Source organism: Ornithorhynchus anatinus, chromosome 2 (assembly GCF_004115215.2).
Source record: "Ornithorhynchus anatinus isolate Pmale09 chromosome 2, mOrnAna1.pri.v4, whole genome shotgun sequence".
Lineage (NCBI taxonomy): Eukaryota > Metazoa > Chordata > Mammalia > Monotremata > Ornithorhynchidae > Ornithorhynchus > Ornithorhynchus anatinus.
Window position 1 is genome coordinate 68,185,086 of NC_041729.1, and position 27,630 is coordinate 68,212,715.

A 27,630-nucleotide genomic window follows, 5' to 3' on the forward strand; every position below is an offset into this window, starting at 1 on the left:
ATCTCTCCAGATAGGAAAGGCTGCTATCCCAGAAGAAACAGTTATGACCATGAAGATGGTGCAGGGATGGGAAAAAGAAAAGGTAATTGGTTTTATTCCATTTGATGCACTTCCATCTCTACCCATAATGTATTTACGTTAATGTTTGCCTCCCCGTCTAGACTGTAAGCTCCTTGTGGGCAGGGAAAATGTCTACCAGCTCTGTTATATTCATTATCAGTGGTATTTATTAAGCACTTACTGGGTGGAGAGTACTGTACTAAGCGCTTGGGAGAGTACACCAGGGTTGGTAGACACAGTCCCTGCCCACAGCAAGCTAACAGAGGGGGAGACATATATTAACATATATGAATAATTGTGTTGTACTCTCCCAAGTGCTTAGTACAATCCTCTGCACATATCAAGTGCTCAATAAATATGATTGATTGATTCAAGGAATGCTCTGCTGGTGGGAGAGTCCTTTGAAATCTGCCTTTGTGGTTTCAGTCATATTTTAATAACAATTTTGGGGAGTTCGAAAGCATCATGGTAATATAGAAACCAGGAATTCCTTTGGTGTATCACTTGACTTACCTGTAATCGTTCCGATATTATCCTCACCATCTTGGAAATGGAAAGCGAAGCTGAGGTATTTAGTCTTTATCCGCCATTTAATTAGAAGCTTCCTATTATTTTTTCAGCGCAGAGAAAAAAGTAGCTTTAAATTGCTTTGAGTAAGTCAGAGTTGTGTTTTATAAATTTGGTAGGTTACTGCAAAGTGTGCGTGTGTTGCTGTTAGATAACATTTGCAGGTCGCTGAAGGCGTTTGGTTTCCCCTCAGACTTCAAATACCCACAAGGCATATGCTATCTTATGCTAACACACATACTGTCAAGTCATATTGCTTTAGTCTTTGATGGACAGGGTTGGTCTCAGTCTTTTAAACATTTTAAGCATTTATAGCTTGCACCATTGTTTGTGATTCTCTATTAAAATGTTCAACCTTCAACTATCAGAGGCGTATCAGGGGAAAATATTCATACCACCTCAAGCAGAGAAGGGAGTGGCTCTCTGAAATACCTTTTAAAATCCAAGTAGAAGAGTAATACATGGTGACTTCAGATTGGTCACTGAATATGAGATACGGATAGGAGAAGCAGTATAGGCTAGTGGAAAGAGCACAGGCCTAGGAGTCAGAGCACCTGGGATCTAATCCCAGTTCTGCCAATTGCCTGCTGTGTCACCATGGACAAGTCACTTAACTTCTCTGTGACTCAGTTTCCTGCTCTGCAAAATGTGTATTCACTACCTGCTCTCCCTGCTATTTAGACTTGAGCCTTCTGTGGGACCTTTCTGCATAAAACATGGGCCTGGGAGTCAGAAGGTCATGGGTTCTATTCCCAGCTCCACCACTTGTCTGCTGTGTGACCTCGTGCAAGTCACTTGACTTCTTTGGGCCTCAGTTACCTCATCTGTAAAATGGGTATTGAGACTGTGAGCCCTATGTGGGACAGGGATTGGTCCAATCCGATTTGCTTGTATCCACTCCAGCACTTAGTACTGGGCCTGACACATCGTAAGTACTTAACAAATACCATAATTATTACTATTATGTTGAATCTGTCCCAGTGCTTAGAACAGTGGTTGGCATATAGTAATCGCTTAACGAATACTGCAAGTATTTTCATTATCATGATGCTTGTGATGACTTCATCAGAATGCCACCAGCAGTATTTTATTTCAAAACTGTTCACTGGACTAAAGACCTTACTTATTCTCTCTCCATTCAAGCAGCTATGTGTGCTTGATTAGTTATTTTGACTATAACTATTTTTATATTTGTCTCCCCATTAGAATGGAAGCTCTCTATGGGCAGAGAAAGGGTTACTTCTTTACTCTGTTTTTCCCAAACACCTACTATAGTGTACTGCATCAAGTGGACACTCAATAAGTATTACTGCTACTAATACTAATAATAGTAATTATGGTATTTGCTAAACTTTTACTAGATGCCAAACACTGTATTAAGATAATCAGATCCCACATGAATTTTGCAATCTAAGCAGGAAGAACAGTTTTCAAATCTTAATTTTGCAGATAAAGGAACATAGACACAAATAATTTCAGTGACTTGCCCAAGGTCACATAGAAGACAAGTGGCAGACCTAAGATTAGTATGATAATAATAATGATGATGATATTTGTTAAGTGCTTACTATGTGCCAAGCACTGTTCTAAGCACCAGGGTAGATGCAAGGTAATCAGGTTGTCCCAGTTGGGGCTTATAGTCTTAATCCCCATTTTACAGTTGAGGGAACTGAGGCACCGAGAAGTGAAGTGACTTTTCTAAGGTCACAAAGCAGGCAAGTGGCTGATCCAGAATTAGAACCCACATCCTCTGACACCCATGCCTGTACTTCTTTCCTTTAATAATAATAATGTTGGTATTTGTTAAGCGCTTACTATGTGCAGAGCACTGTTCTAAGCGCTCGGGTAGATACAGGGTAATCAGGTAAGCCACACTGCTTCTCCCCAGGTGATCTGGGTCTCAGGTTTATGTTTTTTCCACTAGCCTACATTACTACTACTAATGCTACTATTTCTACTCGCACGACTACTCTGATAGTCTGTAAGGGGATCCTTGTAGGCAGAGAATGTGTCTACCAACTCTGTTGTACTCTCCTAAGCACTTAGTATACAGTTTTCTGTACACAGTAAATGTTTAATAAATACCATTATTATTGCATTGTCCTCTGCCAAGTGCTTAATACAGTGTTCTGCATAAAGTGCTCAACAAATACCATTTATTGATTGATTAATACTACTATTACCACTACTTCTAATTAACAAATTTCCACATGACAGTTTAGGACTGAGATCTGGGATAATTTGAGATCTAGTAAGATATTAAACTGGAGTGGTCCAATTACAGACTTCTTCTTTCAGAAGACTAATAATAATAATAATGTTAATATTTGTTAAGTGCTTACTATGTGCAGAGCACTGTTCTAAGCGCTGGGGTAGATACTGGGTAATCAGGTTGTCCCACATGAGGCTCACAGTTAATCCCCATTTTACAGATGAGGTAACTGAGGCACAGAGAAGTGAAGTGACTTGCCCACAGTCACACAGCTGACAAGTGGCAGAGATGGGATTCGAACCCATGACCTCTGACTCCCAAGCCCGGGCTCTTTCCACTGAGCCACACAGTTCCAAGACTCATATTACCTCATTTAACAGTTACTATCATGATTATTATTATTATTATTATTATTATTATTATTATTGTTAAGTGCCATCGAGTCACTTCCAATTAGTAGTGACTCCATGGACCTTCTCCAGAACGTCCTGTCCTCTGCCATAATCCGCAATCTTTCCAATGGTTCTTCCATTTTCATGGTTATGGTCTCTATTCATCTAGCTGCTGGTCTGCCTCTTCTACATTTTCCCTAGACTTTTCTTAGCATTAGTGTCTTCTCCAGACAAATAGTCCTCCTGATTATGTGTCTAAAATATGCTAATCTAAGTGGACATCATTTGGCCTTCCAAAAACCACTTTGGTACAATTTGCTCTAAAATCCATTTGTTTGTCTTTGGGCAGTCCATGGTATTCGCAAAAGTCTTCTCCAACACCACATTTCAAAAGAATCAATGTTCTTTTTATCCCGTTTTTTCACTGTCCAGCTTTCTGATCCATACATTGTTACCGGAAACACCATAGAGAATACATCTCCTTATAATGGAATTCTTTTTGCATACGAACGTGCATAGCCAGGATGAGGGTTTTGTTTTTTTCCACCATTCCCTGGGAGTTAACCGCACAGTTTTCCCATGTCTGCCTGAGGTTGCCAGATGTACTCATGGAAAGGAAAGCCTGACAGTGAACTGGGAGAACTGGAAGTCACCTGACTAAGGCTAACACCACTGCTTGATTCAATCAGAAACATCCACAGTCATGCCGTAGTAGGACTGATATGGCCAAAATGAAATTTGACTAAGTGCCTTTATTGAATTCATTTTTTATCAAGACTGTTCGAATAAGTAAGGCATTGTGGGAAAAAGAAACATTTTGCTGTCCTGAAGATTCCGATTGGTACATGTGCATTTCATGATGAATGGGATGAAGCATATCTCTTCTTTGTACATGATTTGATGAAGTGAACAGGCAGGTAATAAGACACCTATAGGCACTGTGAAAGTTAGAGATTACCCAGAACAATTCTTATTTTCTGGTTTTCTTTTAACAAATATCTCCCCCTAAGCAGAGCGAAATACAAATAACTCTCACTGTGGTCTCTTTAATATTGATTGATTTTTACAAACCCTCTGAAATTCTATCTCTTTCATCTATACCAGTCAGGAGACACGTGATTTAAAGGTTCATAATGACATTGTATAATCAATCAATCAGTGGTATTTCTTGAGTGCTAACTATGTGCAGAGCACTGTACTAAGAACATGAGAGAATTAGCAGACATGTTCCCCATATAATTTACAGGAAAGACTTTGTCTTCTATCGTCCCTGAGGGTCATAGACCATATCTAATTCCCATGGGTATATTCTTTCTCAGCACATAGTTCAGTGCTCTGCATAGAGTAAACCCTTAATAAATACTACTACAGTGACTAGTCCACTGCAGGAAAGCTATAATTTCTCCCTTCTTCCCCTTTGCCCTTCCATCACTCATTAATAAAAGAAGAGAAGATATCCTGCCCTCCCTGCTTTAACTTTATCTGTGAGACCAGGGCCAGGAACCTATAGCTTACAAGTTAGACATGACTCTTCTTGGAATCATTGTCATCATCATCAATGGTATATATTACTGTGTGCAGAGCATTATACTAAGCACTTTGTAGGGTTGGTAGATGTCCCCTGCCCACAACAAGCTTAAGTCTAGTCTTAAATCTAGCTTAAGTCTAGTGGGGGAAACCGACGTTAATATCAATAAATTATGAATAATATATAATTTGCTGATAAGCACATAAGAGCCGTGGGGCTGAGGGTGGGGTGAATATGAAATGGCCCAAAGTCATAGATTCAATTGCGTAGGTGATGTAGAAGGAAGAGGGAGCCAGAGAAAGGAAGACTACAAAAGAAGAGCAAAGAAGTTAAGTTACTGGGGAAGGCCTCTTGGAGATGTGACCTTAATAGGACTTTCAATGTGTGGAGGATGGTGATCTTGCATACGTGTGTGTTGGGGGCGGGGCGCGGGGGGTGGTGAGGAAGTTCCAAGCCAGAGGGAGGATGTAGGAAAGGCGTTGGTGATGAGATAGATGAAGTAAGAAAGTAGCGGGGAAGCTGGTTGTATGCTTTATAGCCAATAGGAAGGATTTTCTGTTTGATGCAGAGGTGACTGGGCAACCACTGGAGGTTCTTGATGAGTGGAGAAACATGAACTGAACTTTTTTTTTTAAGAAAAATGTTCCGGGCAGCAGAGTGAAATACAGACTGGAATGGACAGAGAAAGGAGGCAGGAAGGTCAACGAGGAGGCATATGTGGTAGTCAAGGTAGGATAGGACAAGTGTTTGGATCAATGTAGTAGCAGTTTGAGTGGACAGGAAAGGGTGGATCCTAGCAGTTTTGTGAAGCTAGAACAGACAGGATTTAGTGACGATGAATTTGTGGGGAAGATGAGTCGAGGACAATACGAAGGTTACCGGCTTGTGAGATCAAGAGGATAGTGGCAATGTCCACAGTTATGGGAAAGATGCAAGATGCGGGGAGGATAGGGTTTGGGTGTGAGGATAAGGACCTCAGTGTTGGATTTGTTAAGTTTGAGGTGTCAGTGGGGCATCCAGGTAAAGATGGCCTAGAGGCAAGAGGAACTGAGAGGTTGCAGAGAAGAAGAGAGGTTAAGGTTGGAAATGTAGATTTGGGAATCATCTTGGGAATCATCTGCATAGAAATGGTCTTTAAAGCCATGGGAGCAAAGGAGTTCTCCAAAGAAGTGGGTATAGAGGGAGCAAAGGCTCCTACCTTAAGACTCAGCACTGTAGTAAGTGCTTAACAAATACCATTATATACACTACAACAGGGTTGATAGTCGGTTCATATAAGCTTGTTGTGGGCAGGGCATGTGTCTGTTTATAGTTATATTGTACTCTCCCAAGCACATAGTACAGTGTTTTGAGCGCAGTAAGTGCTCAATAAATACGATTGAAGGAATGAATGAATGTTCTTTGCCCACAAGAGCTTAGCGTTTTCTCTCCTACAGTAAGCTCTGCAGTGGTTAGAGAGGAACTAATAATGTTGGTATTTGTTAAGCACTTACTATGTGCAGAGCACTGTTCTAAGTGCTGGGGTAGATACAGGGTAATTAGGTTGTCCCACGTGAGGCTCACAGTTAATCCCCATTTTACAGATGAGGTAACTGAGGCACAGAGAAGTTAAGTGACTTGCCCACAGTCACACTGCTGACAAGTGGCAGAGCTGGGAACTAGCTGATCTAGCCCAACCCTGTGAGGCAGAGTCAGAAATTCTAACTACCAGTGGCTAGCAAGGCTCAGCAGAGGCAATTAGTCAGCTGTTCCAACTGTAACTATTTGGTTTTTCACTTTTCTTCTTGCCCACCTTCCCCACTCATCTGCTGTGTGACCTTGGGCAATCCACTTAACTTCTCTGTGCCTCAGTTATCTCATCTGTAAAATGGGGATTAAAACAATGAGGCCCCCTGTGGGAAAATCTGATTACCTTGTATATACCCCAGTGCTTAGAATGGTGCTCAGCACATAGTAAGTGCTTAACAAATACCATAATTATTATTATTAAAATAATGATAGTAGGGTCATCTTTTAGCCTCTCTTTTAGGAGCTGTAGCATCTCCTCAGAGTTTCATATGTTGAGGAAAAACTGGTCTATATTTAAGCAGAGACTTCTGTCTTGCCCGTAGATCAGTCAATCAATCAGTGGGATTTATTGAGCACTTCTTGTGTGCAGAGCACTGTACTGAATGCTTGGAGAAATAACGTGGCCTAGTGGAAATAATAATAATAATGGTATTTGTTAAGTGCTTACTATGGGCTAAGCACTGTACTAAGAAATGGGGTAGATAGAGGGTAATGAGGTTGTCCCACCTGGGGTTCACACTTTTAATCCCCATTTTACAGATGAGGTAACTGAGGCACAGATAAATTAAGTGACTTGCCCAAGGTCACACAACAGACAAGTGACAGGTGGAATTAGAACCCACGTCCTCTGACTCCCAAGCCCGTGTTCTTGCCACTGAGCCACACTGCTTCTCTTCAGAGCATGGGCCTGGGGGTCAGAGGACCTGGGTTCTAATTCTGGTTCTGCCACTTTTCTGCCGTGTGCCTTAAACAAGTCACTTAATTTCTCTGGGCCTCATTTACCTAATCTGTAAAATGGGGATTAAGGCTGTGAGCCCTATGTGGGGCAAGGAACTGTGTCCAACCTGATTAGCTTGTATCTACCCCATTGCTCTGTTCGAAACAAAAACTTCTCACTCCAGGCTTCAAGGCTCTCCATCACATTACCCCCTCCTACCGCTCCTCCCTTCTCTCTTTCTATTGCCCACCTTGCACACTTTGCTCCTCTGCCGCCCACCTCCTCACTGTCCCCCGTTCTCGCCTATCCCACCTTCGACCCCTGGCCCACGTCCTCCCACTGTCCTGGAATGCCCTCCCTCCTCACCTCCACCAAACTAACTTTCTTCCCCTCTTCAAAGCCCTACTGAGAGCTCACCTCCTCCAAGAGGCCTTCCCAGACGGAGCTTCCCCTTTTCCCTCTGCTACCTCTCTGCCCTCCACTTCACCTCCCCTCTGCTAAGCCCCCTTTCCCCCCTTTCCCTCTGCTCCTCCCCCTGTCCTTTCCCCTCCCCTCAGCACTGTGCTCATTTGCTCATTTGTATATATCCTTATTACCCTATTTATTTTGTTAATGAGGTGTACATCCCCTTGATTCTATTTATTACTATTGTTTTTGTCTGTCTCCCCCGACTAGACTGTAAGCCCGTCAATGGGCAGGGGTTGTCTCTATTGCCGTATTGTACATTCCAAGCGCTAAGTACAGTGCTCTGCACATAGTAAGCGTTCAATAAATACTATTGAATGAATGAATGCTTAAGGTAGTGCCTGGTACCTAGGAAGCACTTGACAAATACCATTATATACAGTATAACAGAGTTAGTTGTAGACTTGTTCCTTGCCCACAACGAGCTTATAGTCTAGAAGTGGATCTCAGTGTGGATGTGCCATCAATCAATCATATTTTATTAAGCACTTACTTGGTGCAGGGCACTGACTAAGCACTCGGGAGAGTAAAGTATAGCAGAGTTAGTGGACACATCCCCTTTCCACAGCAATCTTACAGTCTAGAGAGTTTAGGTTCAGGAGTTCTTCCACTTTTCCTGGCTCTGACTATCAGGGAAACTTCCTCTATAGTTAGGGCAATTGTCATATTTTTGTATGTTGGTAGGGTTTCCGTGCCAAAACTAAATGATGAATGAACAACTGCAAATTGATGTTTCCAGCAAACAGAAGGGGAATGCAGAGCCATCTCAAGGTATTAGGTATTTGTTCCTTTGGGTTAAAAGTCATGGTATGGTATTTGTTAAGGACTTACTATGTCTCAAGCACTCTTCTAAGCGATGGAGTAAATGCAGGTTTATTAGGTTGGATAAAGTCCCTGTCCCACATGAGACTCATGCTCTAATTAGGAGAGAATAGGGTTTACTCGCCATTTTCCAGTTGACAAAACGGAGGTCCAGATGAGTTAAGTGACTTGCTCAAGGTCACACAGCAAGCAATTGGTAGAACTGAGATTAGAACCCGGGTCCTCTGACTCCCCGGGTCCATGTGCTTTCCACTAGGTTATGCTACATCTCTGTGTAAAGAGGTGTAAGTATTACTAGAAACAAATCACATTGCCTCTGGAGAGTTCATTAATTAATTCATTTATTCAGTTGTATTTATTGAGCCATAACTGTGTAAAGTACTGTACTAAGCGTTTGGGAGAGTACAATATAACAATAAACAGACACATTTACTGCCCACAGCAAGCTTACACTCTAGAGGAGGGGACCGACATTAATATAAATAAATGTCAGATAGGTACATAAGTGCTGTGGGACCCGGAAGGAGGGATGAATGAAAGTAGCAAGTCAGGACGTTGCAGAAGGGAGTGGGAGAAGAGGAAAGGAGGGCTTAGTCAGGGAAGACCTCTTGGAGGAGATGTGCTCTCAGTAAGACTTTGAAGGGGGAGTGTAATTATGTATCAGACATGAGGAGGGAGGGCCAGAGACGCCGTGGGCTAGAGGTGGGGGGAGATAGAAGAGATTGAGGTATAGTGAGAAGGTTTGGGGGTATGCCTCTAGGTATCTCAATTTTCACAAAGACTTTGCCTCAGGGGAACAAAGTCTCTCACAATCACTGCCCACCAGGCTAGATGGACCATTGGTTTGAAACTATCTGGCATTTCCTGCGTTCTTTTGTAATGCAAATTGACTTGAGGGAGCATCTCTGATAAAAGGCTTCCCCAGGAAGGGGGCTCTATCAGTGGAAGGAGATTTCTGCTACCTACTGCTGCTTTTTTTTCCCCTTTTGTGGACAGTGAAAACAAGCTGGTTAAAGACAGATTGAGACTCCAAAAACACTCGTCTTTGACAAATGTACCAGGTGGAGTGTGGATATAGCCCCAAGTGATGGCAAGCACTTACTACAGTGCTCTGCACACAGTAAGCACTCAATAAATATGAATTTGTTTCACAGATGGTTTCTTGAGTAGCTCTTTTTTCTTTAAAATGGTTTGCCATTAGAATAATTGATGAAAAGCTATCAATTGAGTTGAGGCTCTTTGATTTTTTTATGGTATTTGTTGTTAAGTGCTTACTATGTGCCTGGCACTGTATTAAGATCTCGGATAGATACAAGGTAATCAGATTAGACATAGTCCTTATACCACTGGGAATATGTCTGTTCCATTGTTATATTGTACTTTCCCAAGTGCTTAGTACATTGCTCTGCCCACTGCAAGTGCTCAATAAATACAGTTGACTGACCGACTGTCATGGGGCTTAGTGTCTAAGTCAGAGGGAGGAAGATTTAATGCCCATTTTACAGATGAGGTAACTGAGTCACAGAACAGATGAGTGACTTCCCCAGGGTTTCACACAGCAGTCAAGTGACTGAGTTAGAAGGAGAACCCAGGACCTCTGAGTCCCAGGCCAGTGATCTTTCCACTGTGCAATGCTGCTTCCCAAATATATCAATTGTTTGTCTTTTTTCATGGCATTCATCAAGTGCTTACTCTGTGCCAGGCACTGTGCTAAGCGCTGGGAAGGATACACACTCATCAGGTTGGACAAGAAATCCCCTGCTACTGATATAGCCTCCTTCTTGGGGAAGCCATTTATCAAAGTTGCTGTCTCAGTCAATTTGCATTACAAAAGAACGCAGGAAATGCCAGATAGTTTCAAACCAGTGGTCCATCTAGACTCGCATTCTTAGCCTGGTGGGCAGTTACTGTGAGAGGCTTTGTTCCCCTGTAGACATTCTGTGTCCCACATGGGACTCATCATCTTAATCCCCATTTTACAGAAGAGATAACTGAATCACAGAGCACTGAAGTAAGGTGCCCAAGGTCACACAACAGACAAGTAGTGGAGATGGGATTAAAACTCATGTCCTTCTGACTCCCAGGCCAGTGCTTTATTCACTAGGCCGTTGCTGCTGCTTATATTTGAAGTTAAGAAATAAGCAACAAACAGCAATGATCATGTTGGTAGAGTAGCTAAATTATTCCTTGTCCTGAATCAAGGCCTTCAGAAATTAGATAAAATCATGATAGAAATGTGATCTGAGAGGCCAGGATCACAAAAAGATTATTTTAGAAGTAGCAAGGCTAGAAGGATGATGTTGAAAACCCCACATTTTGGGAGAGATTGACCCTTACCCTAAGCATAAGAGAATTTAGAAAAGTGCAGAGATTCAATCGCTTTCTTCTTTCCATCGTCACATATACAGGGGACTTGATTTTACTATCTAACTAGAATGGAGGTTGCACTTAAAAGGATTTGTTTTATGTTTGAAAGCAATGTGTTGCACATTCATCGAAAAAGCCCAAGGAATGGTGTTTTGTACTTGTGGGGGAAAAAAAACACTCCTTACTCTTCTTCACTTCAAAAGAGTTTCATTGCTTTAGAATAATGTTTGGTTCTAGGGAAATCATCTTGTAAAATCCAGTTTTGCATATGTCAGCAGTTCACCAAGTCTGTATTTGGGCTCTAGCCATGTGATTTGGTATTTTTAAGGGACTAAGATTGAACTCAATAGCACTACTGCCATCTTCTGGGGTAAAATATTTTTTAAAGAAATAGTTAAACCTTTCCCAAAAATCACTAAAAAATTAGATCAATCATTTGTATTCATTGAGCACTTACTTTGTGCACAGCATTGTACTAAGGGCTTGGGAGAGTGCAGTATAATGGTAGACATGGTAGAATTGGTAGACATGTTCCCTGCCCAAAAGGAGCTTACAGTACTGAAAGGGAGACAGATGTTAATATAAATTAATTATGGATATGTACACAAGTGCTGTGGGACTGAAGGTAGAATGAATAAAGGGTGCCAATCTGAGTGCAGTTAAATAACATAAATCTGAGAAGCTCCTTTAAACTCCATGTGGGCAGAGAACATATCTACCAACTCTGTTATAATGTACTCTCCCAAGCACTAAGTACAGTGTTCTGCAAAGGGTTTGTGAAGCATTGTGGCCTAGTAGAATGAGCACAGGCTTGGGAGTTAGAGGACCTGGGTTCTTAGCCCAGCTCTGACATTTGTCTGCTGTGTGACCTTGGGCAAGTCACTTAATTTCTCTGTGTCTCAGTTTCCTCATCTGGAAAATGGGGATTAAATCCCAAATATTCCTTCCTCAGATTTAAACTGTGAGCCCCCTGAATACGTTGTATCTACCCCAGCAATTAGAACAATGCTTGACACATAGTAAGTGCTTAACAAATTTTAAGAACGTATAAGATCAGATTGATAGTTCACGAAGACCCGGCATGTTCCGTCTCCAACAGTGGCACCAAAGGATGTTGGATGGAGGCATATTTTGGCTTCCCATAAAAATAATAACAATAATATTAATTATGATGGTATTTGTTAAAAGCTTACTATGTGCCAAGCACTGGTGTGTATACAATATAATCAGGTTGTCCCACGTGGGGCTCACAGCCTTAATCCCCATTTTACAGATGAGGGAACTGAGGCACAGAGATGTAAAATGACTTGCTTTGTTTTGTTCTGTTTTGTTTTGATGTCTGTCTCCCCCATTTAGACTGTGAGCCCATTGTTGGGCAGGGATTATCTCTGTTGCCGAATTGTACGGTGCTCTGCACATAGTAAGCACTCAATAAATAAGATTGAATGAATGAATGAACTTGCCCAAGGTGACACAGCAGGCAGTTGGTGGAGGCAGGATTAGAACCCATGACCTCTGACTCGCAAGCACGTGCTCTTTCCGTTAAGCCATGCTGTTTCGTGGATAATCCACCTAAGAATCCTTAATGTTTTTCCCTCTGAATTCCTAGCTTTCTTAATGGTAACTCAATACTGACCACTAGTAAATTAATTTATTCCAACCCCTCTAAAACTGCTTGCTCTTTTCTGCCTGCTCAGTTTTGATGGCAACAAGTCCCATGTTTTACTTGCTGCTGGAAGAAGTATTTTTTCAAACCAACTACCCTCAAGATTCAGAGGCTGTCCTCTCCTCCTGGATGTGTGAGGTTTATTAGAAAAGCAGCGTGGCTCAGTGGAAAGAGCACGGGCTTTGGAGTCAGAGTTCATGGGTTCGAATCCCCGCTCGGCCACTTGTCAGCTGTGTGATTTTGGGCAAGTCATGTAACTTCTCGGTGCCTGAGTTACCTCATCTGTAAAATGGGGATTAAGACTGTGAGCCCCACGTGGGGCAACCTGATTCCCCTGTGTCTACCCCAACACTTAGAACAGTGCTCGGCACATAGTAAGCGCTTAACAAATACCAACATTATTATTAACCAATGGTTGAAATAATTGAGCCCCATCTTCTCCATGAATCTATCCAAACCATGCCCCCTTGAGGGGTCAGAAGCAAGTGTTCTTTTGGACTGTGACTGGTGTATCCCAAAAGTACTGCTGCTCAGCTCAGATCCCCCTTAAACCCAGCACAACTAGGATCCCCTAAATCAAACAGAGGGAGAGGGAGGATTACAAGCATATAAGGAAACCCATTCCCAGGGTTCTTATCTGGCCCTCTAGACCGTAAAGTCATTCTGGACAAGGAACGAGTTGCTAACTCTGTTTTTTGTACTCTCCCAGGAGCTTATGCAGGGCTCTGCACATAGCTCTCTCTAAGGTCACCCATGACCTCCTTCTTGCCAAATCCAATGGCTCCTACTCCATTCTGATCCTCCTTGACCTCTCTGCTGCCTTTGACACTGTCGACCATCCCCTCCTCCTCCATACCTTATCTCACCTTGGCTTCACGGACTCTGTCCTCTCCTGGTTCTCCTCTTACCTCTCTGGCCGATCATTCTCGGTCTCCTACGCTGGAGCCTCCTCCCCCTCCCATCCTTTAACTGTTGGAGTTCCTCAAGGGTCAGTTCTTGGCCCTCTTCTGTTCTCCATTTACACTCACTCCCTCGGTAAACTCATCCGCTCTCACGGCCTTGACTACCATCTCTACGCAGATGACACGCAGATCTACATCTCCGCCCCTGTCCTCTCCCCCTCCCTTCAGGCTCGCATCGCCTCCTGCCTCCGGGACGTCTCCACCTGGATGTCGGCCCGCCACCTAAAACTCAACATGAGCAAGACTGAGCTCCTCATCTTCCCTCCCAAGCCCGGTCCACTCCCAGACTTCTCCATCACCGTGGATGGCACGACCATCCTTCCCGTCCCGCAGGCCCGCAATCTCGGTGTCATCCTTGACTCGTCCCTCTCGTTCACCCCACACATCCTATCCGTTACCAAGACCTGCCGGTTTCACCTCTACAATATCGCCAAGATCCGCCCTTTCCTCTCCACCCAAACGGCTACCTTACTATTATGGGCTCTCGTTATATCCCGGCTAGACTACTGTGTCAGCCTTCTCTCTGACCTCCCTTCCTCCTCTCTCGCCCCGCTCCGGTCTATTCTTCACTCCGCTGCCCAGCTCATCTTCCTGCAGAAACGATCTGGGCATGTCACTCCCCTTCTTAAACAACTCCAGTGGTTGCCTATCGACCTCCGCTCCAAACAAAAACTCCTCACTCTAGGCTTCAAGGCTCTCCATCACCTTGCCCCTTCCTACCTCTCCTCCCTTCTCTCTTTCTACCGCCCACCCCGCACGCTCCGCTCCTCTGCCGCCCACCTCCTCGCCGTCTCGCCTATCCCGCCGTCGACCCCTGGGCCACGTCCTCCCGCGGTCCTGGAACGCCCTCCCTCCTCACCTCCGCCAAACCGATTCTCTTTCCCTCTTCAGAACCTTACTTAAAAATCACCTCCTCCTAGAGGCGTTCCCAGACTGAGCTCCTCTTCCCCCTCTACTCCCTCTGCCATCCCCCCTTTACCTCTCCGCAGCTAAAGCCTCATTTTCCCCTTTTCCCTCTGCTCCTCCATCTCTCCCTTCCCATCCCCACAGCACTGTACCCGTCCGCTCAACTGTATATATTTTCGTTACCCTATTTATTTTGTTAATGAATTGTACATCGCCTTGATTCTATTTATTTGCCATTGTTTTTACGAGATGTTCTTCCCCTCGACGCTGTTTAGTGCCATTGTTCTTGTCTGTCCGTCTCCCCCGATTAGACTGTAAGCCCGTCAAACGGCAGGGACTGTCTCTATCTGTTGCCGACTTGTTCATCCCAAGCGCTTAGTACAGTGCTCTGCACATAGTAAGCGCTCAATAAATACTATTGAATGAATGAATGAATAGTAATAATAATAATAATTATGGTATTTGTTAAGGGCTTACTATGTGCCAGGCACTGTACTAAGTGCTAGTGAATACTCAGTAAATTCCATTGATTCAGTGATGGGTGGGGAAACACATTTCAAAGACTTCAGCTTTCCTTTCAATGACCACTCACTTTTAGGGGTGAAAATTCTCCTTTCACAGGCCATTTCTGAGTCTGTTCCATCACTTACACTGACTGTGGGAATTGTGTTTTGAGCTTCTCACCAGAAGCAATTTATTGATTCAATTTTATTATTTCCAAAGTTGAAAATTCAGCTTCTTCCTTCTTCATTTTGTGTTGAATCTAGTAGAGAGAGACATTTTGGATGAGCCAAAGTAAGTGGCATACAATACACGCTATCCTATAGACAAGTGATTCGACAGTGAGAAAAGACAGTCGGAATGGCCCTTTTTAAATGGAGATTTCACTTTTATTCTCAAGTCTGATTTGGACTGGAACAGAGCAGTGAGGTCTAATCTATCAATGGTATTTATTGAATGCCTACAGTGGGAAGAGCTTGGAAAGAAGTGTGGTCTAGTGGAAAGAGCACAGATCAGAGAGTCAGACGACCAAAATAATTTCAACTCTCCCTCTTGCCTGCTGTGTGACCTTGGACAAGTCACTTAATTTCTCTGTGTTTCATGTGACTCAGCTGTAAAATAGGATTCAATACCTGTTCTTCCTCCCTCTTAGGTTGTGAGCCCCATATGGGAAAGGGACTGTGTCTGATCTGAGTGCCTTGTATCTATCTTAGCCCTTGGTATGGTGCTTGGCACAGAGTAAATGCTTGAAATATAGTATTATTGTCAGCATTATGCTGTACTAAGTTCCTGGAAAAGTACAATATTAAAACGGTGGTAGATATGATACGGTAGGGCACAGAAATGGGAGTCAGAAGATTGGGTTCTAATCCCAGCTCCTTCCCTTGCTTGCCTTGTGACCGTGGGCAAGTCACTTAACTCCTCTGTATCTCAGTAATCTCCTTTGTAAAATGGAAATTCAGTAACTATTCAGTAGCTAGGCTGTAGGCACTGTGTGGGTCAAGTGCTTAGTACAGCACCCTGCACACAGTAAGCACTCAATAAATATGACTGAATGAATGACAGGGACTGTGTCCAATTTGATTATTTTTATTTGTCCCAGAATTTAGCAGAGTCTTTGGCATATAATAAATACTTAACAAATGCCACAGTTATCATTATTATTTCAGGTGTAAAAATTAAGATGATTCGCCCCCCTCAAAAACAGCAAATTGAACTACTATCCCTCCATATAGATATTGACCCAGGTTGAAGCAAATTTTGATGGTCTCAGAACAGGTTTATTCATCTTTAATAAAAACATAAGTAGCCTATTAAGGAAGTAAAATCATCCCTATTCAAAAGAGATTACTGATAATGCTAACAGCCAACCAGACACCTCTCTTGAAATCACTAAGGGCGTATGTGAAAGGGGTTAGATCCACACAAAAGTATGAACATTCTCTGTGTGCATTTCTATGAACACATGTATATGTGACCCTGCTACTCTGCTTCTAAGCTTCGCAATCCCCTTTTCAAGCACCTTCATCCTATGAGAGAAAGAATATAAACCCCACAAAGGTGAACAAAAAATCTGGTTTTCTTAGAAATCAATACAACTTGGTGATTTTGAAAAAGGAGGTGTAGTGACAGACTGGAGTGTCCCATTCTGGCAGCTGGAGGATTTAGATATTGGTATTTCAGTTTAGAATCTGGAAGAAATACATTTTATTTTGTGAGCTATCCACATTTTACCACTCTTGAGATTCCATAGAGCTTCAAAGAAGGATGACGATATTTCTAAACTCACATTCAGCATCACGAATAGGACAGTTTGACTTGCTACTCAACTTGGGAGTGGAAAAGCAGCATAGTCTAGTAGAAGGAGCATCAGCCTGGGAGTCAGAGGACCTGGATTCTAATCCTGACTCCACCACTTGCCTTTGGTGTGATCTTGGGCAAGTCTCCTAACTTCTCTGTGGCTCAGTTCCCTCATATGTAAAATGGGGATTAAGACGGTGAGTCCCACATGGAATGGAATGAGCCCCCTCTACCCCAGCACAATAAGCACATACCAAATACCATAAAAAAAAAAATAAAGCCTGAATGTTGATCTCCCAGATTCCTCTTCCAATACCTGCAGAGTCCCAACTGGGGCATTCATTCACTCATTCATTCAGTCATAATTATTGAATGCTTACAGTGTGCAGAGCACTCTACTAATTGCTTCAAAGAGTACAAAATAAACACATTCCTTGCCCACAGCAAGGTCATAACCATCTAGCTAGTTTAGGACCTGCTGAGGAGGCTCGGGAAAGCATCTTCTCCACTTTGATTTTCTTCCCTCAGTCTGTAGTCATTTTGGGCAAGGAACTTGTTTACCACTTTTGTCTTGTATTCTCCCAAGTGCTTAATATAGTTCTCTGCACAGAGTAAACACTCAACAAAGGTTTCATCTTCTCCACAAGGCCTTCCCTGATTAAGCCCTCTTTTCCATGGTTCACATCATCTCTGCACTTGGATCTGTGACTTTTGGGTATTTGTTATTCACCCACCTCCAATCCCACAGCACTTATGTACATTTTTTTAAAGTATTTTTTTAATTACTTATTTGTTCATATTAATGTCCGTTTCTCACCCAATTTCTAGACTATAAGCTCTTTATGGGCAGGGAACGTGTCTGCCAATTCTATTGTACCGTACTCTCCTAGGCACTTAGAACAGTGCTAAGCACACAATAATAGTAATAGTAATGATAACAATAATGATGGCATTTGCTAAGTGCTTACTGTGTGTCAAGCATTGTTCTACGTGCTGGGATAGACACAAGTTAATCAAGTTCAACACAGTCCCTGTCCCACATGGGGCTCACCATTTTAATCCTCATTTTACAGATTAGGTAACTGAGGCACAGAGAAGTGAAGTGACTTGCCCCCGGTCACACAACAGACAAATTTGGAACAAGGAATAGAACCCAGGACCTTCTGACTACCAGAACCATGCTCTATCCACTAGGCAATGCTTGCTTCTCAGCAGCAACCTGCCAAAACAGGGTTCAAACCAGGGAGCTTTAGATCTTCAGTCTTAAGTGGTCAAATAAGTTCTCAACAAATACCGCTGATTGATTTAGTGATAACGAATACTATTGATTGATTCATTCATGAAATCTCTAGGGCTCCATAGGACCTTCTTTCTGATGGCTGGACAGACAGCATCTATTTCCACATGTAAGCAATGTTATTTCAAATTGGCCCACCTTACCATTCCTTTTCTTGTAGAATATTAGTGGTATATTGTACTCTCCCAAGTGCTTAGTACAGTGGTCTGCACCCAGTAAGTGCTCAATGAGTATGATTGAATGAATGAAGGAAGGAATATTTCATACTGACATTAGCCTTTTAATAACCCACTTGGGTGCTTCCCCTTAAAGTTGCTCTTCTTCTACATTTCCAAACTGCACACGTTTGCCAAATGCAAGACATGCTGTCAAAACAGGCCGTTAAACGAAAATGGCATATCCACTGGAGGGTTGATTCATTCATTCATTCATTCATTCATTCATATTTATTGAGTGCTTACTGGGTGCAGAGCACTGTACTAAGTGCTTGGAAACAACAATTCGGCAACAGATAGAGACAATCCTTACCCAACAATGGGCTCACAGTCTAGAAGGGGGAGAAAAACAACAACATAAAACAAGTAGTCAGTCATCACTACCATCAAAATAGATAAATAGAACCATACATAAATGCATATCATTAATAAAATGAAGAGAGTAATAAATATGTACAAATATATACAAGTGCTGTGGGTAGGGGAACGGGTAGAGTAGAGGTAGGGAGTAGGGGTAATGGGGGGGAAAGGAGGAGCAGAGGGAAAGGGAAGGCTCAGTCTGGGAAGCCCTCCTGGAGGAGGTGAGCTCTCAGTAGAGCTTTGAAGAGGGGAAGAGAGTTAGTTCGGAGGATGTAAGGAGGGAGGGCATTCCAGGTCAGTGGTAGGATGTGGGCCAGGGGCTGACTGCAGGACAGGCGGGAATGAGGCATAGTGAGGAGGTTAGTGGCAGAGGACCGGAGTGTGCGGGGTGGGCTGTAGATGGAGAGAAGAGAGGTGAGGTAGGAGGGTGCAAGGTGATGGAGAGCTCTGAAGCCAAGAGTGAGGAGTTTTTGCTTTAAGCGAAGGTTGATAGACAACCACTGGAGATATTTGAGGAGGGGAGTGACATGCCCAGAGTATTTCGGCAGAAAGACAATGCAGGCAGTGGAGTGAAGTATAGACTGAAGCGAGGAGAGACAGGAGGATGGGAGATCAGAAAGGAGGCTGATACAGTAGTCCGGTCGGGATATGATGAGAGATTGTACCAACAAGGTAGCAGTTTGGGTGGAAAAGAAAGGGCAGATCTTGGCCATGTTGTGAAGGTGAGACCGGCAGGTTTTGATGATGAATTGGATGTGTGGGGTGAATGAGAGAGAAGAGTCAAGGATGACACCAAGGTTGCGGGCTTGTGATATGGGAAGGATGATATTGCCATCCACAGTGATGGGAAAGTTGGGGAGGGACAGGGTTTGGGAGGGGAGATAAGGAGTTCAGTCTTGGACATGAGTTGAGATGGCGGTGGCGGGCAGACATCCAGGTGGAGATGTCCTGAAGGCAGGAGGAGATACCATCCTGGAGGGAGGGAGAGAGAACAGGGGAGGAGATGTAGATTTGGGTGTCATCTACATAGAGATGATAGTTGAAGCCGTGGGAGCGAATGAGTTCACCAAGGGAGTGATTACAGATGGAGAACAGGAGGAGACCAAGAACCTACCTTTGAGGAACCCCTAAAGTTAGGGGATGGGAGGGGGAGGAGGAGCCTACAGAAGAGACCGAGAATGAACAGCCAGAGAGATGAGGAGAACCAGGAGAGGACAGAGTCTGTGAAGTCAACATTGGGTAGTGTGTTGAGGAAGAGGGGATGGTCGACAGTGTCAAAGGCAGCTGAGAATTTGAGGAGGATTAGAATAGGAACCATTGGATTTGGCAGGAAGGAGGCCATTGGTGACAAGGAGGTCATTAGTGACCTCTGAGAGGGCAGTTTTGGTGGAGTGGAGGGGGTGGAAGCCCAGTCGGAGGGGATCCAGGAGAGAGTTGGAGTTGAAGAGTAGAGTTCTTACAATTTGAGTCCAAATTGCCATCGCAATCAGAACTGGCAATTTCTCCCTAACATTAAAAGCTTTAGGGAATGAATACACCTAAATGCTGAAGATATCATGCAGGCAGGAAATGAAAATTCAGCCAAGGCTCTCCTGCTTAGTTCTAGAAAATGACGTGTTAAATAGGCTCTTGGCATTGGTTTATCTCTAGCAAAAATGGGGAATGCAAACTCTAAACCCAAGCCCTAAAGAAAAATGAGACCATCCTCTCTTATTAAGATTCGTGCCACTGTGGGTGATTTTTGAAGTAGAAACCTCCTGAGTCGCAATCCTAAAATCAAAAAAGCGTGTGTTGAACGGATGTGGTAGAAGATTATCATCTCAGAATACTCTTCTAATTTCTCCTCTTGGGTTATTTTACCCTTAATGATAATAATGATAATGATTATAATTGTAGTATTGGTTAAGTGCTCACTATGTGTCAGGCACTCTACTAAGGTCTAACATAGATACAAGCTTCTTTATAGCTCATCTTTAGACAGTATTCTCCTTTATCAAAAGCACAATGCTATATTGATTTCTATGAAAATCTGATTTTCTGTTTTTCACCACTGGAGAGTTATACTCTGCCTCACCTAGGATGAAGTAGCTTGAATACTTTAGTGCATAAAAGGGGATTACGAGGTTTAGAAACACAATAGCAAGGTAATATTCACAATACCTGCTGAAGGGCTTCAAAATGCCTCCTCTTTCCTCTTTCAGTCTTTCCCATTACTGTCAACAATTTCCCTCTCTAGCCATCTCCTTTGTCTTATTTCCCCACACCTAATCTGCCATTGAATCATGTCTATTCTTTTTCATCCATAGTTCACATCTCTTTTGTTTTCTCCACTTTTAAAGTAGTCAATCAAATATATTTATTGAGTACTTACTATGTGCAGAACACTGTTCTCAGCACTTGGGAGAGTACAATATAACAAAATTAGCAGATACAGTCCCTGCCCATAACAAGGATACAGTCTAGAGGGGAAGACAGACAGTAATATGAATAAAAGACATTAATATGTTGGAATAAAATGATTCATTCATTCATTCAATAGCATTTATTGAGCGCTTACTATGTGCAGAGCACTGTACTAAGCGCTTGGAATGAACAAGTCGGCAACAGATAGAGACAGTCCCTGCCGTTTGATGGGCTTACAGTCTAATCGGGGGAGACGGACAGACAAGAACAATGGCAATAAATAGAGTCAAGGGGAAGAACATCTCGTAAAAACATTGGCAACTAAATAGAATCAAGGCAATGTACAATTCATTAACAAAATAAATAGGGTAATGGAAATATATACAGTTGAGCGGACGAGTACAGTGCTGTGGGGATGGGAAGGGAGAGGTGGAGGAGCAGAGGGAAATGATGCTAGTGTACAGAGCTAGGAGACAGAGGACCTGAGTTCTAATCCCAGCTCTGCCACTTGTTTGCTCTGGGACCTTGGACAAGTCACTTAACGCCTCTGGGCTTCAGTTCCTTCCTTTGTAAAATGGAGATTAAGACTGTGAGCCCCATGAGCAACATGGATTGTGTCCAATCTGATTAGCTGATTAGCTTGTATCCACCCCAGCACTTAGTACAGTGCCGGGTACATAGTAAGCACTTAAAAAATGCCAAAAAAAAAAGAAAAAAAGAAGCCCTAATCACCTCGATTCCTAGAGCAGCCTAACTGCTGTTTCTTTTCTCTCCAAGATGTGGCAGAATATCTTGGAAGAACTATGCAATGACTGACTTCTTTGACTTTATTTTCCCCTCAATCAATCAATGAATCATCAATTGTATGGATTTGCTGTAGGATGTGCTGTGGGCAGAATGCTGCACTAAGCACTTAGGAGAGTATAGTACAATAGAGTTGGTGACCCATTATGGACCCCTCATTTGTGAATTTATCAAATCGTATATCAAATGTACTTGTTAGACAGTAAAGCCCTAGGCCAGGCAGAAGAGGTATCCACACCAAACAGAATTGTTTGGAACATTCTGGGTAGAGGCCAAATTCTCTGTCAGTAGCCAAGGTGAGATCTCTAGAGGGCAGAACAATACAAAATCAGACTGTTGGGAACTTCCAGTTAGCTGTGAGATACAACCTACCTCCTCTCTGAAGTTGAGCCTGAAGAGATCATTATGCAATATATTTATTTCTCTCTTCTTGAGCTCTACCTCTGAGGTACTAAGGAAGCTTGCGAATATTAACTTGGTCATTCTCTTAATTGGGTTTTTTTATGCTATTTGTTAAGCAGTTACTATTTGCTAGTCATAGTAGTAAGTGCTATGGTAAATGCAAGTTAATCAGGTTGGACACAGTCCATGTCCCACATGGGAATCACAGTCTTAATCCTCACTTTACAGATGAGGTTTCTGAGGCACACAGAACTGAAGTGACTTGCCCAAGGTCACACACAACAGACAAGTGGTGGATCCAGAATTAAAGCCCAGGTCCTTCTGACTTCCAGGCCCACATCTATCCACTAGGCCACACAGCTTCTCTTGCCTTAGACCATATCCTAGATTCTGCCTTTTTCCCCAGTCTAGAACATGGCACCTGACTTCTGCTAATCACATCCACAACTTGACTCTCGTGACCCTAAACCTCAGTAGATGTTAAAAATATCTTGACTGTAGTATTTTCTGTTTTGTTTTATTTTCCCCATTCTTGTTACTAATTAATTCTGGATTTTGATCATTTTCTTGATTGGAAGCCTGGCTCAGCCACAGTTATCGGGCTTTCACTGAACTCTCAACTGAATCATGGTGAGAATTTTTAATCCTAGATCTTCCTAAAACCATATCAAACAGGGCATGCTCAACCCAATTTTGGTGTCATCCAGCAAAGCAGCCCCAATTTTGGCCTCAGAAAGGAAAGAGCTTCAGTGGACTCTAGCAATAGTTTCCAGATCATACTCATTTTCTTGAGTTTTCTCAGTCACCTTGATTAATGAACAAAGTGGTGCAGAGTAGTTATTCATCAGTATTATGATCATTGTTAAGTGCTTACTGTGTACAATCACTGTTTTAAGCACTAGGGTAGATACACGTTAACCAGATTGGTCACTGTCCCTGTCCCATAGGGGGCTCACAATCTAGGAGGGAGGACAAGTATTTAATCCCCATTTTACAGATGAGAAAACTGAGGCACAGATAAACTAAGTGTCTTGTCCAGGATCACACAGTAGACAAGTAGCAGAGTGATATTAGAACCCAGGCCTTCTGATTCCCAGGCCCATGCTCTTTCTATTATGCCATGCTCTTTCTAAAGATAATACAAGGCAATGGATAGTCGAATAGGAAAGGTGCTTGGGTCCCCAGCTGAGCAGAGAGAAGGCAGGGTCACAGGTCTCGGAGGGAAGAAAGACCCTCTTCAGAAACACTGTTTGGACCACAAATTCCTTGACGTTCACCGTAGTCAGAGGGAAGGAAAGCCTCGATCTGGTGAGATCTTGTGGGTAATCAGAAGCTGGTTGCAACTACCCTGCAAAACCTGGAACTTTCCTACTGTAATTTTCACCACTGATGGAGATGGAAGTGAAATCCTGGGAATTGAGACACAGAGTATCCTAGTAGAAAGAAACTGGGCCTGAGAGAAGACTTGGGTTCTAAACTCACCTCCACCACTTGCATGTAGTGTGACCTTGGACAAGACAGTCAACTTCTCTGTGCCTTGGTTTCTTCGTTTGTTAAATCTACTTTGAAATGTCTAACTACACTCTGACCCCTATGTAGGACAGGAACTGATTATCTTGTATCTACTCCGGAGCATTTTTTTGTCTTTATGATATTTGCTCAGCGCCTAATCTGTGTCTAACACTGTCAATAAGTGCTGGGGTAGATAATCAGGTGGGACACAATCCATATCCCACAAAGGGCTCACAGTCTTCATCCCCATTTTACAGATAAGACAAGTGAGGCCCAGAGAAGTTGTTACTTGCCCAAGGTCACACAGCTGATGCGTGGTGGAGGTGGGATTATAACCCAGGTCCTCTGGCTCCCAATCCCATGCTCTCCACTAAGCTATGATGTTTCTTCATGCACTTACTGCAGTTCTTGGCACAAAGTATGCCCTTAAAAAATACCACAATTATTATTATTATTACTGTTGTTATTAGAAAGATTTACAGAAATCATCAGACCAGCTGTTTCAGTGGAAATCTTATCAATGGCAATGTGGAAAATCAGCCAGGTTTTCCTAGCTACGTGCCAGAGCCGACTGATAAATCTTTCTGCACACACCTGATGGGCCAGGGGCCTAGAAATTAGGGAAAGACTTTGGTTCTCCCACCCATCCTCTTCCCCACCTTTTTCAGGTAGCCCAGTGAGGTTATATCATTGCTCAGTGCCATGGGGCAAGTGCATATACCGGGTGGGAGAAGCAGCCTCCTGAAGGAAGAGGAATGATGCCCCTATCATTTACATAACTTTAAATTATATATGATCAATTTTTTATTTATATTCACTTCTGTCTAGACTGTAAGCTCCTTGCAGGGAGGTAAAGTGACTATTAACTTTGTTGTAACTTTGTCTCTCAAGTTCTTAGTTCATGGCCTGCACCCAGTAAACTCTGAATTAACACCATTGAATGACTTGCTGATGTACCATGTGTGTGCGTGTGGGGAGCCGCTAGATTTTTCCATGCCTGAATATGCTCAATGTCCACAGTATGAAATGAAAACTGTAATCTGAAATGTGTGACTTCCTACATTTCAGTTGGCTAAGGTTGGAGTAGATATCGATCCTCCAAGAAAAGTCATGACAGGTGTGCATTATTTTGAAAGGAGGAATATGCTTTGGCAACATTGAACAAGTTTATGCATCTGTTAACCATTCTCCCTTCTTCTAGCAAATAGAGGAAAAGAGGTTCAATTAGTATTAACATTTGCAGTGGTGATAGAGTCATTTTGAGGTCTTTGCAGAAGGGAACCAAATGGAGATGTGTCAGGGAAGGCCTACTTATTTTGACAAACTCATCCACCTGTAGGGGTTCTTTCACCATGCAATGGTTTTACATCTCACCAACCAGCTAATACAATGTGAAGAGTCTCTCGCTATCTCACAAAGAGAGCGGGCTCATGGCTGTGGAAGGCAGCGGAAAGAGATCAGCTGTGGAATGATTATCACTGGCTCAAACTGTGCAGACAAAGCACTAAACAAACACCATTGATGTATTGACTCTAGTCATCTATGACTAAACTTGTTTCTGATTTATTGTAATCCCCAAAAAAGTAGTAATAATGATTACTGTGGTATTTAAAAGCTTACTGTGTGTCAAGTGCTATATTAAGCACTGGGGTAGATACAAGATAATCAGATCCCACATGCTAACAGTCCCAGCAGGAGGGAGAACAGGTATTGAATCCCTATTTTGCTGATGAGGGAATTGAGATACAAAGAAGTGAATTGCCCAAGGTCATACAGCAAATTATTGGCGGAACTGGGATTGGAACTCAGGTCTTCTGGCTACCAGGGCTGTACTCTTTCCACTTTTCTAGCACAGTACTCTGCACACAGTAAGCACTGAACAAATACCATTGGTTGATTGACTCAAGTCATCTATGACTAAACTTGACTTCTGATGGATGGATGTTTGTTTTTGTGTGTTTTTTTTTTCAGTTTGAATTCTGCCGTGATTGTAGAGAAGAGTACCATGAAGGTGAATGTAACCCTGTCTTTGAAGCATCAGGAGCAGAGGCTCAGGTACTAAATCCGTTTCTTTCTAGTTTCTTTCCCTCTAGACTGTAAACTCATTGAAGGCAAGGAATGTATCTACCAACTCTGTTATTTTGTGTCCTCCCAACTGCTTAGTACAGTTCTCTGCAAACAGTGAGTGCCCAGTATATACCATTGATGGGTGGATTGATATCCAGTCATCAGGGCCAGCTCAACTGCCTTGAGCTGGAACACCTATGTCATTTAGTTCCAGAGAAGGTGGAGAAGAAGCCTGTAGGGAAGAGAGTCCTGAGGTGAATGAACAGAAAAATGACCTTTCAGATGAGTTCTTTGAATTGATTGAATGAATATTTGCATAGAGATTATTAGTATAATGTTTATTATTGGTATTTTTAAGCACTTACTATGTGCTTGGGCCTGAAAGTTGGTCTGGGAATCAGAGGGCCTGGGTTCTAATCTGGAATCTGTCGCTTATCTGCTGTGTTACCATGAACAAATCATTTAACTTCTTGGTGTGTCAATTACCTCATCTGTAAAATGGGGATTATGACTGTGATCTTCATGTGGGACATGCACTGTGTCCAACCTGATTTCTTTGTATATACCTCACGCTTAGAACAGTGCTTGGCACATAGTAAGCACATAAGAAATACCATTACAAATTAAAAAAAACACAATACTAAGCTCTGAGGTAGACACAAGATAATCAAGTCCCCCATGGGGCTCATAGTCTGAGTAAAAGGGAGAACAGGTAAGAGGGAGAATAGGCATTAACTCCCAGTTTTGCAAATGAGGGAACTGAGGCCCCGGTAAATTAAGTGACTTGCCTAAGGTCACCCAGCAGACAACTGGCACCCAGGTTCTCTGATTCCTAAATCCATGAACCTTCTGCTGAGCCATGGGGCTTTATAGTGAAGCTTGGCCTTTCAATCTGTTTTCACCCAACTTGGCAGGCAGGCAATCCTGAGATTTGGGACTAAGTGATCATTTTCCCAAACAAGACCACCTGTTCTACTTTTGCTCATTTCATTCTGACTCCGGAAGACATAGAAATTGGACTACCTTTGCTTTACGACAAATATTCATATTTTAACTAGCATATTTAAAGGTGATATCGTTAGCAGTGATCATCACTTATCACCTCTAAGGGGATGATTCCAAAGTCTCTCTCCCTTCTGAAGCCTCGCATTTCTTCCTTCCTTCAAGACATCCCTACTTGGAGGTCCTGCCATCACCTCAAATTTAATGTGTCCAAAACACAACTCCTTATCTTCTCACCCAAACCCTGTCCTCCCCCTGAGTTTCCCATCACTGTAGACAGCACCACCATCCTTTCTGTCTCACCAGCCCATAATCTTGGTTTTATCCTTGACTCATCTCTCTCATTCAATCCATATATTCAATCTGCCACTAAATCCTGTGGGTTCAATCTTCACGACATTGCTAAACTACTATCACATTAATCCTAGCGCTTTTCCTGTCCCGCCTTGATTACAGTATCAGCCTCCTTGCTGACCTCCCAGCCTTCTATCTCCCCTCTCCAGTATATACTTCATTCTGTGGCCCTTTGTATAAAACTATTCAATCAATCAATTTATGAATCAATCACATTTATTGAGCCCTAACTGAAGTGCAGAGCACTGTACTACGCGCTTATGAGAATACTCTATAACAGAATTGGTAGATGTTTCCCTGCCTCCTAAGAGCTTATATTCTGAAGGGAGAGGCAGGCATTAATGTAAATAAATAAATTGTGTACAGTCAGAGAATGAGGAACACAGAAAGAGAGACCCAGAGAGAATCATAGACTTAGAAAGGCACAGTTTAAAGGCAGAAACAGATACACATCTTCCCT

General features: G+C 42.8%; 1 protein-coding gene across 1 annotated transcript in view; it reads left to right on the top strand.

Annotated features, from left to right (window-relative positions):
* The window catches only part of PRKN (parkin RBR E3 ubiquitin protein ligase), a 1,416,888-nt gene that overhangs the window by 1,368,948 nt on the left and 20,310 nt on the right, over positions 1 to 27,630 (top strand). Inside the window, exon 10 of the mRNA XM_029058315.2 lies at positions 25,719 to 25,802. Within this exon, the coding sequence (XP_028914148.1) occupies positions 25,719 to 25,802 (84 nt within the window). The remainder of the gene's footprint in view (positions 1 to 25,718; positions 25,803 to 27,630) is intronic.